The sequence below is a fragment of the Harpegnathos saltator genome, unplaced genomic scaffold (genome assembly GCF_003227715.2).
Source record: "Harpegnathos saltator strain DR-91 unplaced genomic scaffold, Hsal_v8.6 scaffold6, whole genome shotgun sequence".
Lineage (NCBI taxonomy): Eukaryota > Metazoa > Arthropoda > Insecta > Hymenoptera > Formicidae > Harpegnathos > Harpegnathos saltator.
This window is the reverse complement of record NW_020230426.1, coordinates 67,689-84,434: the sequence shown is the minus strand read 5'-3', so window position 1 is coordinate 84,434 and position 16,746 is coordinate 67,689. Positions and strand designations below refer to the sequence as shown.

Below are 16,746 nucleotides of genomic sequence, written 5' to 3'. Positions count from 1 at the left end.
TTTGTTTTTGGCTCGTATTTAAAACACCACGTTTCACCACCAGTTACAATGGCTGACATGCTTGCCGGATTCCTTCGGGACATTTTTAACATGTCTTTGCAATGCTGAACTCTCCAATCTTTTTGGTCGTCTGTCAGAGTGTGTGACACGAAGCGCGCACAGACCTTCCGTTTGCCCAAATCTTCGGTCAAAATTCGATAGACTGTGCTTTTCGGTATCCCACTTTCCTCTTCGATGAGTCTCGCAGACATACAGCGGTCGCTTCGAAGAATTTCTTTGACTTTCTCGATGTTTTCTTCATTGCGAGTGGTTTTTGGCGGCGGTGCTCGATCATCGTCTGCAAGGTTCTCACGACCGTCACGGAATCGGCCAAACCAACGGAAAACCTGTGCACGGGACATGCATTCATCCCCGTACACATTTTTCAGCGTTTCGTACGTTTCTGTACCACTTTTACCCAATTTAAAACAGAATTTAATATTCGCTCTTTGTTCCATGTTGGTTTTTCGACCGACGTACACAAAGTGACTTTACATAAAATGTCAAACCACAGTAAAATATCAACCGAATTCGCTCAAATTTTGAGGTTAAGTAGATGAAGGGTAGAACATTCACCTACCATTATTCATTCATAGATGTCGCTGCGCTAAGAACTTTTTAGGGTTTTTTGATGTCCTCTTGCTCTCTCGTCGATTGCAAGTGGAGGGTAGGTTCCTAAATCAACCTAGGCGTGTTCTTTTCCTTTGGTATCTTTATTGCGCACGTGCCTGCCAGTCGCAGAGCACGTGAATCACAGATGTGGCGTATGCGCCTCGAAGGTACAAAACTATTTCTGCGCTCGCACGGCATACGAGTCACAGCGGGACTTGTATGTGTATAGGCCACAGATGTCTATATTATACTAGATTGCTAACTTCTCAAAAGAGCTGTGTCCCGCCCATTTTCCGGTTCGGCCATGAAGACCGCCAAGACATGGCAGCGGTGTGTGTTTGTAGTGTGTATGTGAATACCCGATGCGTATGTAGTAGTGCGTGGTAATGCGTACGTGACACCTGATGTATCTACTACTATTTATGTTAGTAAAACTGCAAATCTACAAACGAGATAATGCCGAATAAGTATTGTAAATTTCAAAAATACGAACAAGAAAGAATATCATTTAAAGATATGTGTATTAATAAGGTGTTGCTAATCTAAGTGTTTGGTAAAGGTTAAAATTAAATTGAATATATACAGTTCAAAATATGTCAAAGTATTTGTATTAATATTTTTTACATACATATAAAGAATAAAATGCAACTTATGTGTTATTAAATATTAATTTTATAAATTTGTGTCTGTTACTTGCAGGATTTCTATCTTTCGTTGTTTTTGTAAGTGAATACATTCTAATATTAATAATATTAATAATATTAACATAATATTAATAATATTAATAATGTTTAATTGCAAGATAACCCTCACATATTACAAACCTCGAACATTTATTATATATAAATGTATTCTACTTACTTAAATAAGTGATATCCTTTTTTATTCGTATTATTGCAATTAACAATGCAACATGTACTTGGCATTATCTCGTTTATATATTTACAGTTTTACTAATATAAATAGCAGTAGATACGACACACATCAGTGTAGACACATCAGGTATCACATACTTACAGTACAGCACTACTACACACGCATCGGATACTCACGTACGCACTACAAACACACACCGCCGCCATGTTTTGACGGTCTTCATGGCCGAACCGGAAAATAGGCGGGACACAGCTCTTGTATAGGTCAAAGATCGAAGTTAGCAATCTAGTATAGTATAGACATCTGTGGTGTAGGCAGACCGGAGCCGATGCACCTGCCTGCTTGCTCTCGCACACACGCGACTGCGTGTAAAATCGCGGTATCACACACGACACGAAAGAAACAATCGAAGCTAAGAACTAGCGACTGTGTTCAGCGTGCTCTGTGAGCGCTTCCAACGGTTACTGCTTTCCGTTGCTCTTTTTCCGCGCACGAATGAGACTTGCGCGCGCTCTATAGCGCCGCACGGAAACAGATGCGTGCGCCTTGGGGAACTCAAAGTCCCCACAACTTTGATGGGACCAGTCTCATCGTATCTGGGACAGACTGTGTATGTCATTGGGTCTTAAATATAAAACCTGACTATGAATATCGATCTTAGTCCATATGTCGTTTGAAATGAATGGTATGTGTATGCAAATCAATAAAATATATATAACAATTGGTAGATCATGTTAGCTTACAAGCTGCAAAGAAATATCACTCGTTAACAGATGACATTAACACACGTTGACAGCAGATTTTATCGGAAATCAATTTCCTCCAGTTGGACTGTGTGTGTGATGATTGCTATTGGTGTGACGGATACAAATCTCATGTAGAATGAGATTTTGCACGAGATAATGCTCTTGATATTAAGCGTTAAACATTAAATATTTAAAGATATGAAGATTTTGCAAACATTTTATTTGATACTTTTCTTAGCTTATAGGTGTGAAATATGCACATGAAATTTATGACCTTTTTTTAATCATTTTTGGAATTGTGAATTATGTGTGTTTATTCTTAAAGATTCAATTAATTCATATTGCATTTACATCTGAGAGTGCAATCTATCAATATAATATTTAATATAATGTGTATAAAATGATGAAAGAATATATGAGTGAAAAATAATAAAATCTACTAGTTCCTAAGCATTAGCAGTCAATATTATTAGTCAAAATATGCTAATGATTGAAATAGCATGATATAACTTCACAGAAAGGTTTTAATATAATTTAGTAAAAGCTAAAATAAAATAATTACTGGCAGGCTGTAACATAAAATATAGGAATGAATTATAGAATTATATATTCTTTCTGATAATCTGATGATCCCTCTTTCTCTTTGTCCCTTCTCTCTCTCCTTCCCTCTTGATAAATCATAAATAATTCTTTAACAGAAGTAACTTCATTTTTCTTTTGTATAGTTGAATATATTTCCTATTTTTCCATATTCTTACATTTCACGATATAAAGTCCATTCCACTCTATAAGTGGATTTTTACAAGATAAAATTAATAAAATCTGTGAATGACAAAACAAATTTGAATATTAAGGAGTAAATTCATAGGTATAAGAGAAAAAAAAGCACATTTTCTCAATAAATTCAAGGAACTGCAATGCAAAATATATTTTGTATGTGTAAAGAAAAGTTATAATTAGTATACTTATTCAACAATGAGATTGAAGGATTATTTACCTAATGCATAAAAATAAAAATAGATAATATATTTAGTGATATCAAAATCACATCATGAACAAACAATAATGCAACATAATATATTGAAGCACAGTGCTTTTGCTCAAATTATACCACAGAGCTGTTAATATAAATATAAGTATTATATTTCACATACATTGTCTCAAATAAATTGTTTGACAAGTTTGACAAAATGTTTTATGTATATAATTTTTTCATGTTATATAATAATTCTTGACCAAGTAATATATGTTATTAGAAATTATTTGTTATAACATTATGATTTTTCTTCTCTGATCATATGAATGAAAAAGATGATCTTTGTAGAGAGCTACAATTTTAAAACAGGTAAATAAATTACTTTTTGTAAGTAGTTAGATAATACTCTATTTTCTTTTATATTTTTGATCTTGCACAGCAGCGTTCTATTTTACTTATATTTTTATCAAATAGGAGAAATCTTTTAGTCCGTTGCTTCACCTTCATCATTAAAAAAGATAATAGATTGAAAACAATCACTGGGTCTTTCTCCAAAATGTAAATAACGCTTGTGCTAAGATAATTTGTTAATAAAAAATATAATTTGTAAATAAAAAGATCTTTGTACAATATAAAATCAATAAAATCAGTATAATACAATATTATTGTTTTCAACAGTCATTATATATGAAATATCCTCGGTGATAGAGAAAATCTTTATATCTTTCTATTTTTAGACATTATAATATAGCTTTACAATAGCTATATAATAGCTCAAATGACTATAAAAATATACTAATAAAAGCAATATCTTTTTCCAGATCATAAGATTAATCGATTACGAAGAATATTCACCACTGTTGCGTCTACTAATAAAAATATTTCACGAAAAGTCCTCGATACTTTTCGGCGAAATATCATTGTTCGCGTGTATTTTCAAACCGTATTGCTTGATATTCCGCGTTACTAAAATCATATTTAATATCCATTCTAATCGAATTATCGGAGATTCATTTGGTAGTTTATCGAATCTGCGGAATGTTATTTGTTACATATAAACTTCCGGACTCGGTGAACTTTTTGGACAGATTTCACTGTTTTTAATCCGTTTGAACTAAAATGGTATAAAAAAGAAGAGTAGACTACAGTTCTTCGCTCATTAATCTTCTATAATCTTGTTGATCCTGAACCATTTTCTTGAACACATGATATTTTCGGAAATGATACCTAAAAAAATCACAGATAAATGTGTAATAAAAGTAGCATACAGAAATGATGTGATTCCTAAGCTTTTTTTAACAATTATGCAATTGACTTTTCGTCAACTTTTAGTAAATATTTAAACATGCGATTAATATATTGAGCAAAAAAGAAGATATACATATTACTAAACAAAAAAGAAAGCAAGAAGCTACACACACATGATTTTTCTATATCAGTTCTTCTTTAGGATTTTATACATTTTTAATTTATTGATCGTATACTCACTTGTAACATTCGTTCGTCGGTTTCACTGTACTTGCCAATCCAGCCATTCTTTTGATAGTCTCATGCATAGAACATTGTTTCGTGGCACACGCTCCAAGAATCGCGGAGCCAATTAAAACAGATTCCCGTTCCAAGGGACAAAGTACAGGTAATGCTAATACATCAGCTTGTATTTGGATGAATAGTTGATTCTGACTAAGCCCACCGCAAACCAATATAGTCTCGATATTATGTCCAGCAGACATCATAGTTTCTATTATATGCTTTGTACCATACTATAATAAAAATTTATCTTTTAATACAGAGTGTTTCAGTGATCAAGAAATAAATGTATTATTTGTCTTATCTATCAAGAGATTGAGATTTTTTTATGCATATCAATACTGACATCTTTTCTAATGATAGTAAAGCAATAATATGTTGCTTTCAATAATAAATTCTAGTCATAAATAATCATACAAAAACACGTAACAGGTATCTACGTAATTCCTTTGCGATCAAGTATTTAAAGAACTTTAATATCGATCTTAATTTTATCCTCGCGAAATAAACAAAAAATTGCATCACTCAATTAATTTATCGACGTTCGATAAATCGACCGTTAATATTCTATTTAACTTACGACATACCGTTAATGCTTGCACCGTCGCTAAGTATAGCAATGCCAAGTTCTCTTGATCCACTGATAAAGATAATCCGGATATCTGAAATGCAGAGTGTAAAAACTATATCTGTTTCACAATGCACGGCGTCATATTTAAGGAAGAATCCAATGTATGTATCGATACCATTCCTTTCAGTGTTGGATCAGCAAGGGGCGAGCGATTACCGTGGAAATCCGGCCACACATGTATATCCTTCGTCAGGTACGATACGTTCTGCAAATTTCTCTGCTCAGCCATCACGTGCAACAGCTCGGACAAGTGTTGTTGGATGTGTCTGAAATAAAACACAATGTCGAAATTGTCGTTGTCCCATCAACACGTCAACCTGGTCACACTATGCTCACTTATTGCCAGCCAAACTTTTCAAGATTCCCGGCGTCGCCGGGTGAGTATCGATGATGTGATCTAGCAGCTTCCCGGTGGCACTCTGACCACCCTCGTTGAGCCACAAACCGGGCACCATCGCGCTGTAGTACGGCCCCCAGACGCCGCTCACATATATCTTGTTCTCGTTTACTATCATATGACACGTCGAAGTACCGCAGATCAAAGCTGCAAATTGAGGACAATACGATAATATGCTAAATTTTCTTCTCCACAAGGCAATGTTCATCATATTTAACGTTATGTATCATAATATCTATATATCTATATTTATATATCTATGTAATATCAGGTAACATCGCGATATATAATATCATTAACGGTACTTCGCCGTACCTAGTCGATTGGAGAAATTTGGAGATACATCCGGTGCATAACATCCGATCATGCCAAGGCCGCCGGCGTGTGCATCGATCAGCGACGTCCCGACTGGAGTATCTTTCAATAATCCCAATTCATCAGCAGCTTTCGCCGATAAACCAGACTCCATTGCGTCGCCCGGCATCCTCACGTCGCTACCTACATATAAAAAATATACTGAGATGAATATCATTTGATATTCGCGATCTCGCGTAACTTTCTTGCGCACAATTCGTATTCGTATTATCTGCTTTTACCTATTTTTCTCCAATTGTCCTTTTTAAGGTCACGCAAATTAAGTTGTTCGAAGAAATCTTCGTCCCAGCCGTGTTTACCGTTGGGATTAGCGCTGTAATTCCACTTACATACTAAAGAACACAAAGATCTAGAATAAAAGATAAGGAATAAGAGATCCCGATTGCTCTTCGTATCAAAAAGTCTGCATTGATAACGTACCGTGACTCGGATCCAGTGGCTTTCCACGTTAAAAAATCCGGTAGGTCAAACAACAGTGCCGCCGAATTCCAAGAAGCGGGTAAATTTTTCTTAAGCCACAGCATCTTCGGTGTTTGCATCTCGAGAGAAACTTTGCCGCCTACGTATTGTAGTATATCGTGACCTATAGCATTGATAAATTCAGCTTCCTCGTGTGCTCTATGATCCATCCACAATATGACATTCGATTTCTCTTGACCTGAACAATCAGTATATTCATTTACATGTCACAGATATGAGATTGAAGCGGAAAATATTCATCAGTCTCTTGGTTTTACCTGTAAGACTCACTGTCACGGATGAACCAGTTTTATCTATAGCTACCAGTGAACAGGTGGCATCAAAACCAATTCCTTTAACATTTTCTGCAGAAATATCAGCGACTACAGACTGCAAGTAAAAGTATAGATAAAGTGAAAAATCTAACTTAGCCTCTGTTTTCTCTAATTATCTCGATAAATATTCTACCTTGACGACGTGGCATACTGCACTCCAAATGTTATCAGAAGATTGCTCGTAGAAGTTTGGAGCAGGATTGAATACTTCAAGGGGACATGTAGCTATTTTCTTTATTTTTCCATTTGAGCTGACTAATGCTGCTCGAACACTACCTGTTCCTACATCCACACCCACAAAATAATCCATGATTGTCACAGTTGTATTAAAACTGACATCTGTTACTTTCCGCCAAATAGAACCAACTGAGCCTGCCACATAGAACTTAGACACGAGCTGTAAGTGAGGAATGAATCATGATTATCAGCCGACCATAGTGCATGTTGATCATTGACTTTATATTCCAAGATGACATGACCCTGAGATAACACTAATTACAAAGGAGATATGGTGTGAATAAAGACTCTAAACAGTGTAGCACATTATCTGTTAAAGCTCATTTAATCCAGTAGTACATGTATAGATCTCAGGTTGGTGAACATAAAAAAATATAATTCACTTCCCACAAATTATTAACAGCTACAATCAAGAATCAAAAGTGAAACATTAAACATTTATGCAACATATGGTGCAAGCCAGAATTTTATTATGTCAAATCATAAAATTTACTTGAAATATATGAGTTTAAGTGACAAAATTGTTGTCTTATTTATAACATTTGTCTTATTTATAACATTTCATATAATATAAAGATATAACATATAGAGATAAACATTTGTATAAATTACCTTAAATTTTAGATTCTATCTTGGAATTCCATTATATACTTGTTTGATACAAAGTCACTGTACATTTTTATTATAACATTATCTAGAACAATGTCGTCACATATTCACCCTGTAACATCTAAAAATTTAAATAGGATAGCGTTTACTCATTCGTCTAAAATCATTTTAATTATGACAACGTTTCTATATATGAGATACATACGGTGTAAATCTCAAAAAATATATACATCGGTCGCACAATAGGCATAAAAAGTACGCCACGTGGTCATAACACAAAACCTGTTTCATCATCATTGCTTATACACGTGCACCGTACCAAGCTGTACGCTTGATACTGCTTGACACTGACGCTATCCAACCTCACCTGATCGATCTGACACATGTAATTAATATAAGTTAAAAATAGACAATAAAGAAGATTGATGTTTAAGAAATCAGTTCTCGAAATCAGTATCTCGAAAATATTGAAAATAATCAATAAATTTTTATAATTTTGTCATAACTATTTAACATCTGGTTGTTAGTAATAATATTTAAAGGTGTTTACAATCAAGAGAAAGAAATATATAATGTTCATATATATGATAAGAAACGAAGTAATATTTTTATTCTATATTTATTATTTTTAGAAAAATAGATAGTTCGATTTTTGCATTACTTTCTCTCAAATAATACATGTTGCATTTAATTTGTACATAATGAAAATAAAAATCTATTCTATATATGTATATCAGCTATTTCATTATATTCATAAAAAATAAAAAATTTGTTTTCGTCATTAAATCGTTACAAAAAAAAAATCCGTCATTAAGTCATATAATTAGAAAATAATAATCTTTCTTATCTAAATATTATTCGTGGCATCTCATTTAAAAGTAAAAAATTATCTCGAACTATCGTTGAGCCGTATTATTTAAAAAAACACCATTATAGTTTGTCTGATTGATTGTTGAGTTCACGATCTTGATTATAACAGTCGGTATTATCGCTCTTCAATTATCTTCGAACCTTTCGGGATTTAGTAATACGAAAATTTACCCAGAGCTGACAATCTTTAGTATTACTTCGTCGATGCTACTGTAACCTTTTAGGCCCAGTTCCCCAACTTGCTTTAAACGGAGTTTAAACTCCGTTTATACAATATACAAATATACATAGTATTATTATATACATAAAGTAATCATTTTTATTTTTACAAATTGTTTTTATATTTAATTATGTACATATTAAGACCAAGATTTGAGTCCTATTTTTTATGTAAATGTTATCTTTTTTATATTATATATAAAATAAAATATTAAGTTGCTATAAAGACATATTACTTTAAAAAAATTAAAACTAATGTTATTTGAGACATCAATTTTTATATAAATAGTTTAATCAAAATAGAAAACTCAAATATTTCTGCAAAAGCTCTAAAACTACATACAATAATTCTTTATTAGACATGATCTAGCATCAGATAATTAAAACTAGAGTTGTAATATGTAAAATATAAAATAGAATTGTAATATGTATACAGAAAAGATCTTTTAATTCAAAATGAAAGTTTAAAGTAATGTTATATTCATTGTTTGGTTAAAGAATGAAAAGGAAGTTCATTCAAGTCTTCACTGATTGTATTATTTAAAAGTAAATAAATACATGACTTTTTTGTATTGTTACACCATTTTTGTATTAATTATTACACTATTACTTTAACAATGGTTATACAAATGTATTTTTAATTCCAATCATCGCTATTTATATCTTGAACGATGTCGGTGTCTTCTTTTGGCAAATCTTCATTTTCGATATTCTTTTCGAATCTTTTCATTTTCTTTTTCTTTGGTTTATTCAGCTTACTTATCACTGGCTTTTGTTGAACATCATTATTTGTTTCTTTTACCTGAAATTCAAATTCACTCTCTTCTTCACTCTGTTCTTTAATCTGTTCAAGTTCTCGTTTTTTCGATTTTTTTACAACGGGCAGTTTATATTCTGACACTTCCTCAGTTTTCGTAAGTAATTTAAGTTTTTGCGATTCGTGAATTTTAATCCATGAAGCGTAAAACTTGGCTATTGCAGTGCCGCCCGTCTTTATCCTATTTTCCCAATTTGTAATCTCCTCCATGTTCTTCAAAGCAATAGGTTCTTTGATACGCTCAGTTTCAATGTATTTTCTATTCTCTTCGATCTTGTCTAAGAGTTGTTTGATCTTTCGGCAATAATTCGATACGTGACATTTCTTTAGAAACGCTTTTAACTAAAAATGTGATTTAATTTAATATTTGACATTTATAAAAATAGATTACTATAAAATATATGATGCTATTTTTCACATACCTGTATTAGACAAGGAATGTATACATCTGGAAAATATATCATGTGACTTTCATTTGCTGCATTTTCTAATATAAGTTGATAAATGGTTTCAATGACACTATCCTTAAAGCCATTTTCCACGAGTTGAGATTTTGACATTCTCAATATACATGTAAGAGGTACAGGTTTCATTGATACAGTCTTGTGTTTTTTGTTGAAATCATAGGAATCCAGTACCTAAAGGGAGAAAAAAATGAATATATGAAATTCTCATCAAATAAGTCTACATTAAGAGATACTTTAGAACAATTTATACCTCAAGAAGAAACGGTAAAACTGGTATAAACATTCCAGTCTGCTTAGAAATAATAATTAACATTTGCACGCAGTGGAATCGCAATGGATAATATTGTGCAGTTGGGATGACTTTTATTGTCCCTGTAATTATCTAGAAACCAATTCAAATAACAAACAATTCAACACAGTTACGCACAACCGTTATATAATTTCTTTTTTATACTTTCTTATAAAAAACAAATAATACCTGCACTAAAGGATATAATAAAGAACGCAGCATCGATTGTTTTTTTGTCTTGGTTATCAACTCTGTCCAGAAACGTAGAGAATTTATATATTGCCAATTATATACAGCTTGGAAATTTTCCTGAAAAAAAAAGATAAGATATTGTAAACATTAAAAATAAGTTTCATAATTTTTCGAAATACCCATAATTGATTACCTTCTTCTTTAATGTTGTAGCATTTCTTAAATGAATGGCTAATTGCCTGATATAAAGAAAAGCATGATTATAGGAAAGGTTATGATCAAGTAGATAAATCTCAGCCAAAGAGAGTCTCATGAAATTGATCTCTGGTAGCGTGTTGGGTGAAACAAATTTGGCATTCTCTACATATTTTACAAACATGTTCTATAAACAAAGAACTCCAATTTAATACGACTGCTGAAAAATATTTTCGCACTAATTTCCAACTTTTTTACAGTACTGTGGACTTTACCTTTAATAGCATCTCCAGCACAGATCTTGTAGGATTTGTTGCAATACGAAATATATTTATAAAGGCTACAACGCGAACATTTTCTTCTCCAGTTGACCATAGTTTCAATAAGATCCTTAGCAATGGTTTTGTTAAAGATGAAAATAATTGAGTATAAGGCAACATTTGATAAAGATGCTTTAGAAATACCATGATAATATTGGCTGATGCTACACTTTGTAATATCTACGAATAAAATACATTTGTTACAATGCAATATTCAATATATTTAAGTTATAAGAATAGAAAATATAAGTAAAAATTTACATACCTTAATTAAATCTGCTAAGTAGGTTTTTAAAATACCTTGTACTTTTGGAAATTTTTTACATTTATGAACTTCCTTAATAGATGTTGAGTCAAGCTTTAAAAAACATTTAAACGCTTCAGGTAATTGCATTATGCACAACTGAACTACACCATTAAATACTGAAAATATAAATTAATCATATTAAAATATAATTATCTAAGAACTAATCAGTTATTAGATAAAAGTTAAATCTGACCTGCACTTCCTTCTACTTTATATCGTAATGTGCTTGGGTCAGCTGATTCAGCAACAGTTTCCACAGCTGCATGAAAGGCATCCACAGCACATTTAATCATATTTAATGATCTACAAATTGACATTATATATTTAATATATTGTTAGATATTTCATGAAAAATAAATGTAACAATGTGCCAACTAAGGAAAAATTTTACTTGTCTGTTTGTATTTTCTCCTGCCAAATTTTCAGCAACTGCAGTGTAATTTTGTTTTTAGAATCATCCTCATTGATATTTGTATCCTCTAACTCAAAATCACTGTCATCACTAGCAATCTATTAATATTAATATATTAATTTATCATTTATATTCTATTAATATGTCTATTATGTTCTATTAACATGTCAAGATATATTTAAGAAATATTTTAAATTTATAAAAGAACATATATATTATATACCTCTAGGTTTTCGTTAGGGACATGTTTATTGTCAGAGGCATTTGAATCATCATCTTCATCATCTGATACATTGAATTCTAAAAGATTTTTGTCATTTTCTTGTAAATATTTATAAAATTCCGGATCTATCTCTTTTAATTTCATTAATGACATTTTATGTTCAGCTGTATTTGAACACGCACAAGCAGCAAAATTCCGTCACCATCAACGTGAGTGCAACGTTGCGTAGTATTATAATCATCGAGTCTGTGCTACGTAGTAGAGAGTGCACGATCCCGATACCGACTCTATCTGTAATTGGGTGCATTCAGTACTACAACCGCTCACTGAGCGCTAAGTGAGCTCTTACATCTGATTGGTATATATTTTTAAATCTGAAGGAATATACCAATCAAATGTAAAAGTTCACTGAGCGCTAAGTGAGCTCTTGCATCTGATTGGTGTATATTTTTAAATCTAGAGGAATATACCAATCAAATGTAAAAGCTCATTGAGCGCTCAGCGAGCGGTTGTAGTACTGAATGCATCATTGGCTGAATTCAGCAGACTCAACAGTTGGACAACATTACTAGATTTACCACTGAATCTCGTTCCTGATTGGTAAATATTTCTGGGTCTATGAAGAATCTAAAAGAATGCTCCAATCACAGACAATAATCACTAAGCGCTCTCTGATCACTTTGTTCTACTGAACGCGGCCAATGTTTGTGACCCTTATGACTGGCCGAAGGAGTTAACTCTCCAGGTCATAATTTAGAAGATGTCTATATTCACTATATTCTCACTGATAATAGCCTTTGACAGAGTCGTTTTAATTTCACTTATATGTATAAATGTGACAATTCGTGGCAATTTTTAGTCGCTGTTTAGCGACTAAAACGATATTTACGTGTTGTTTATACATACGCTTTTGCTAAGCATTCCTGAACGAAGATAATAAATACATCCGCACATCTGTCATTTCATTGAGAGCTGCCGCTTGTGATTGCTCAACAATTGCAAAATGGGATCGTTGACAAGTAGGCAAAATGCTGGCGTCGAAGAAGTTGATATTATCTCCAACCATGCATATAAATATCCTCCGCGATCTGGTATTCGATTTATTTTAACTACTATAAAGTCATTATTTTGTATGTGTAATTTTACTCTCTATATATATGATGAGATATGAAAAAGTTTTTAGTCTATGACATCTCATAGCATTTCCAAATTTTTAATTTATAAAATTATCCTCGACAGGTTCTTATTTTGGCAGCCATTTTATAATGGGTGGTGAACGATTTGACACACCTCAGCCTGAAGCCTATCTCTTTGGAGAAAATGCAGACTTGAATTTCTTAGGCAGTCGACCAACACCTGTATGTAGGATATAAGATTATGCTTTATGTTGAACAAAATTTTCACAAAGACAAAAGTATATATTTTAATGATTATGTTTTTGTCGTTATAGTTTCCATATCCTCCACCACAACCCAATGATCCTACAAAAACATTAAAGAGTTTAGTAAATATACGAAAGGAATCTTTAAGGTTGGTTCGTAATATGGATCACATGTCAACTTCTTCACAATATCATAATGGCAAACATTACGAGGACATTGATATTGACAAGAAACCTAATCGTTTTAATATTGAGTTTGTGTTTGATTGCGATGTAAGATGCGCAATAACAATATATTACTTTTGTACAGAGGAGATTTCTACAAAAGGAGTCGCGTATGTAAATTAGAAGAAATTAAAACTTAACTTTACATAATTATATAGGAAATCTTAATGATAAACCAAATATTTTATTATATCCAGCTATATACCACGAGATCCATCTATGAACTCTGAAACATATTATTATAAGAAAGGAGCAAATCAATTATTCTCACAATCAACGCATATATTTGATCCAACATTGTATACTGAAGAGGATTTGATGTATAATGCGGACAGAGAAGTATTTACAACACATGTATTGTTTATAATAAGGTGGATACTTTCTGATTAATTAAATATTTCTTGTATATCCCCTAATCTTTAGATCATCCCAATAGCTATACATTGTGTAGCAGAGGAAGGATCGGATGATCCCAAGCAATCTCACACGACTATAGCTGTGGTTGAGAAACATTCTGATGGAACATATGTGTTGAAAGCCCTTAAACAGAAACTCTACGTCGATGGCCTCTGTTATTTGTTACAAGAGATATATGGGATCGAAAATAAGAATACCGAGAACGCAAAGGTACAGGAGTACCTTGCATTGGTACTCTCTTAGCGTTCTCTTTTCATCATATTTATATTTCACTTTCCTCTTGAGCAGCAACAAGGTAGCGACGAAGATACTGAAGACAACGGTTCCGAGTGCGTCATTTGTATGTGCGACGTACGCGATACGTTAATCTTGCCATGCAGACACTTGTGTTTGTGCAACGGATGCGCCGATTCCTTAAGATATCAAGCGAACAACTGTCCGATATGTCGTGCGCCGTTCCGCGCGCTTCTGCAGATTAAAGCTCTGCAAAAGGCGACGGGTACTATTATATCCAATCCACCATTACCAGAGGTAATTGTACAGATAATTAAGAATAAGTTACAGCATTCTTTTTTTCTTTATAATCGTCACTATACGTATTTTACAATAATATACAATTAACACTAGAATTACGAAAGTGATCAAAAGTGTAATTTCACTTTGTAATTCTTTCCATAAATTATAAAAATTTATAACGATGCGGTTTACACTTTTAATTAGCATTGAATGAATGAATGAAAAATGAATAATTTTTTCTTTATGTTCTTCGAAAACCTGTTTTTCAAACCATCATTTGATTGGAAAAAATATAGACAAAATAAAATAGGCTATTGATCGTCGGTAATTTTAGTGTTAGCTGGTATCTCAACATACACCTCGTCTTTCTTATTATTATCAGTGTTCAGTTGCTGTAAATTTCACAATTGTATGTAGGGAGGCTGCGAAAATATCCCATCAGGTTACGAAGCGGTGTCTCTGATAGAGGCTTTAAATGGACCCTATACTCCACGAACCGCCATTATCGCGCCGGAATCCCCGGACACACCTGATACAGATACAGCGAGTGCCATTCAAGCCGCTGAAACCTTAAATCGGTACGTACGATCGGTCGACGTGTGGTAGCTTTATGGTTTTTGGTATATCTATGAATGCAATGCATGTAGAAGAATGTGTATTTTGCAGCTCGGCTGAACGTACACCAGTTTCAAAACATATATCCGCCAAAGAAGTCGATATGTCAGCTAGATCCAGCGGCACCGCTTGTCCGACTCCTGAATTCCAAATGTCTGTGTTATTGGCGAGAGATGAGCATTCGGGATCGCAAAAGGAACTACATAACAGGTCACCGGCGGTGCGAGCTAAATCAATGCATTCACGCGACAAATCTAGTTTAAGAACATGCGACACGCTAAGATTGGTCAACGAAGAAAAACCTGCTTCTTCATACGAAGTACGTCTTAATTTCATAGGAAAAAATTCGAGCGATTTTCAGCATGTATATTCAGCAAGGCTCTAGTTGCACAGTTTTCGATTTACTGAAATTGATTCAATGATTCTATTGTAATAATAATAATATGATTTCATAGATAGAAGAAAATTTCATTGATTGAAATTAACTCTAAGTGACGTAGCCTGCAATTGATCCTAATTTGCGCGTAGCACCAGATTTATATTTGTTATATTTGTATCCTTGTATATTTATCATGTGTATTTACATTAAAGAGCCAAGGGCAGGATGAAGATAGCGAAGCGGAGAGATTGTCACCGTTGTTGGACGCAACCACGAGTACCGAGGCATCAGACATACATTCCCATAGAATTCGCGACATCGACATGGACGACGAGATTCAGAACACGGAGAACCTAAACGATGCGGAGATTGATGTGTGTCAATCGCACTAAAGGGATAGTCGAGGACATATTTTTACATATAGTATATATATCATTGTTAAGTTTCGTATCGTTTAAATGATCTTTTATCTTTCGTGTAAATCGAATAAGTGATAATCGTGTTATTTATTGAAAGGCTCCGAGCTATTTGCTGCATCTGTAATGGATCGTGAAATCTTAAATGATCTCTCAGTGAAACATGACATATAAAGCTAACTTCTAACACTGTGAAATATTACGCGCGATTTTCCTTCTTATTCTCTTTTTCTCTCTTCTCCCCCCCCCTTTTTTTTTAAGATAATTTATTACGGTTGCAGCAATTAGTCCAGAATCTCAATACAGATATTTTCTATTCTGTACATTTACTATTGTAAAAAAGTAGAAATTACGAAGAAATTATATTTGTTACAATTTTTTATCCTTTTAATTAACCGTTAGAATTGAGAGCAATATGTGTTTGTGTACTTGTCAAATTATAAAGACTGGGACAGTACTTGTAAAGGATGTTATGGTGTAGTATTTTTTAGATGGTAAATTGTAAAGTTATGTATGAAATTCCCGTGAAAATTAACATTAGATAATAAAAGTGCTTCCATTTTATTTTATGTCTACTGTTTTTCTCATGAAAGATGTTCAATTACTATTTAAAGTAGAATGCGATAAAATTTAATAAGATGTCTAGCAAGTCTTCAACATGCAA

At 33.0% G+C, this 16,746-nt stretch overlaps 3 protein-coding genes and 1 long non-coding RNA gene across 4 annotated transcripts; 2 read left to right on the top strand and 2 right to left on the bottom strand.

Annotated features, from left to right (window-relative positions):
• The first annotated feature begins 1,321 nt into the window (after window positions 1–1,321).
• Window positions 1,322–2,359, top strand: LOC112589775 (uncharacterized). The gene is made up of 3 exons (XR_003113776.1): window positions 1,322–1,373; window positions 1,454–2,212; window positions 2,301–2,359. It is a non-coding gene; the product is annotated as an uncharacterized LOC112589775 (long non-coding RNA).
• Window positions 2,360–4,391: 2,032 nt separating this feature from the next.
• LOC105185981 (FGGY carbohydrate kinase domain-containing protein) lies at window positions 4,392–8,197 on the bottom strand. Its single transcript, XM_011145880.3, has 12 exons — window positions 8,028–8,197; window positions 7,826–7,943; window positions 7,110–7,373; window positions 6,920–7,031; window positions 6,603–6,840; window positions 6,404–6,531; window positions 6,123–6,305; window positions 5,747–5,954; window positions 5,526–5,676; window positions 5,367–5,441; window positions 4,738–5,012; window positions 4,392–4,476 (listed from the first exon to the last, which is right to left on the bottom strand). Exons 3-12 carry the CDS (start codon window positions 7,284–7,286, stop codon window positions 4,392–4,394), a joined length of 1,632 nt encoding a protein of 543 aa, XP_011144182.1. The 5' UTR covers window positions 7,287–7,373; window positions 7,826–7,943; window positions 8,028–8,197.
• Window positions 8,198–9,426: 1,229 nt separating this feature from the next.
• Noc2 (Nucleolar complex protein 2) lies at window positions 9,427–12,404 on the bottom strand. The gene is made up of 10 exons (XM_025304258.1): window positions 12,134–12,404; window positions 11,890–12,008; window positions 11,692–11,801; window positions 11,457–11,614; window positions 11,147–11,371; window positions 10,870–11,058; window positions 10,674–10,793; window positions 10,446–10,577; window positions 10,151–10,366; window positions 9,427–10,070 (listed from the first exon to the last, which is right to left on the bottom strand). Exons 1-10 carry the CDS (start codon window positions 12,284–12,286, stop codon window positions 9,549–9,551), a joined length of 1,944 nt encoding a protein of 647 aa, XP_025160043.1. The 5' UTR covers window positions 12,287–12,404; the 3' UTR covers window positions 9,427–9,548.
• A 479-nt stretch (window positions 12,405–12,883) lies between these two features.
• Window positions 12,884–16,646, top strand: Mrgn1 (Mahogunin ring finger 1). The gene is made up of 9 exons (XM_011145878.3): window positions 12,884–13,224; window positions 13,373–13,491; window positions 13,584–13,849; window positions 13,937–14,078; window positions 14,163–14,366; window positions 14,445–14,687; window positions 15,090–15,250; window positions 15,339–15,606; window positions 15,879–16,646. Exons 1-9 carry the CDS (start codon window positions 13,137–13,139, stop codon window positions 16,056–16,058), a joined length of 1,671 nt encoding a protein of 556 aa, XP_011144180.1. The 5' UTR covers window positions 12,884–13,136; the 3' UTR covers window positions 16,059–16,646.
• Window positions 16,647–16,746: the final 100 nt, after the last annotated feature.

Coding starts and splice junctions, on each gene's coding strand:
- LOC105185981 (XM_011145880.3), bottom strand. CDS start 7,286: ATGGATTATTTTGTGGGTGTGGATGTAGGAACAGGTAGTGTTCGAGCA. Junction 6,841..6,919: donor CGTGACAGTGAGTCTTACAG/GTAAAACCAAGA, acceptor CTGATTGTTCAG/GTCAAGAGAAATCGAATGTC. Junction 6,532..6,602: donor GCCACTGGATCCGAGTCACG/GTACGTTATCAA, acceptor CTTTTATTCTAG/ATCTTTGTGTTCTTTAGTAT.
- Noc2 (XM_025304258.1), bottom strand. CDS start 12,286: ATGTCATTAATGAAATTAAAAGAGATAGATCCGGAATTTTATAAATAT. Junction 11,802..11,889: donor GAGAAAATACAAACAGACAA/GTAAAATTTTTC, acceptor GTCAATTTGTAG/ATCATTAAATATGATTAAAT. Junction 10,071..10,150: donor ACATTCCTTGTCTAATACAG/GTATGTGAAAAA, acceptor TCACATTTTTAG/TTAAAAGCGTTTCTAAAGAA.
- Mrgn1 (XM_011145878.3), top strand. CDS start 13,137: ATGGGATCGTTGACAAGTAGGCAAAATGCTGGCGTCGAAGAAGTTGAT. Junction 15,251..15,338: donor GCCGCTGAAACCTTAAATCG/GTACGTACGATC, acceptor TGTATTTTGCAG/CTCGGCTGAACGTACACCAG. Junction 15,607..15,878: donor AACCTGCTTCTTCATACGAA/GTACGTCTTAAT, acceptor TTTACATTAAAG/AGCCAAGGGCAGGATGAAGA.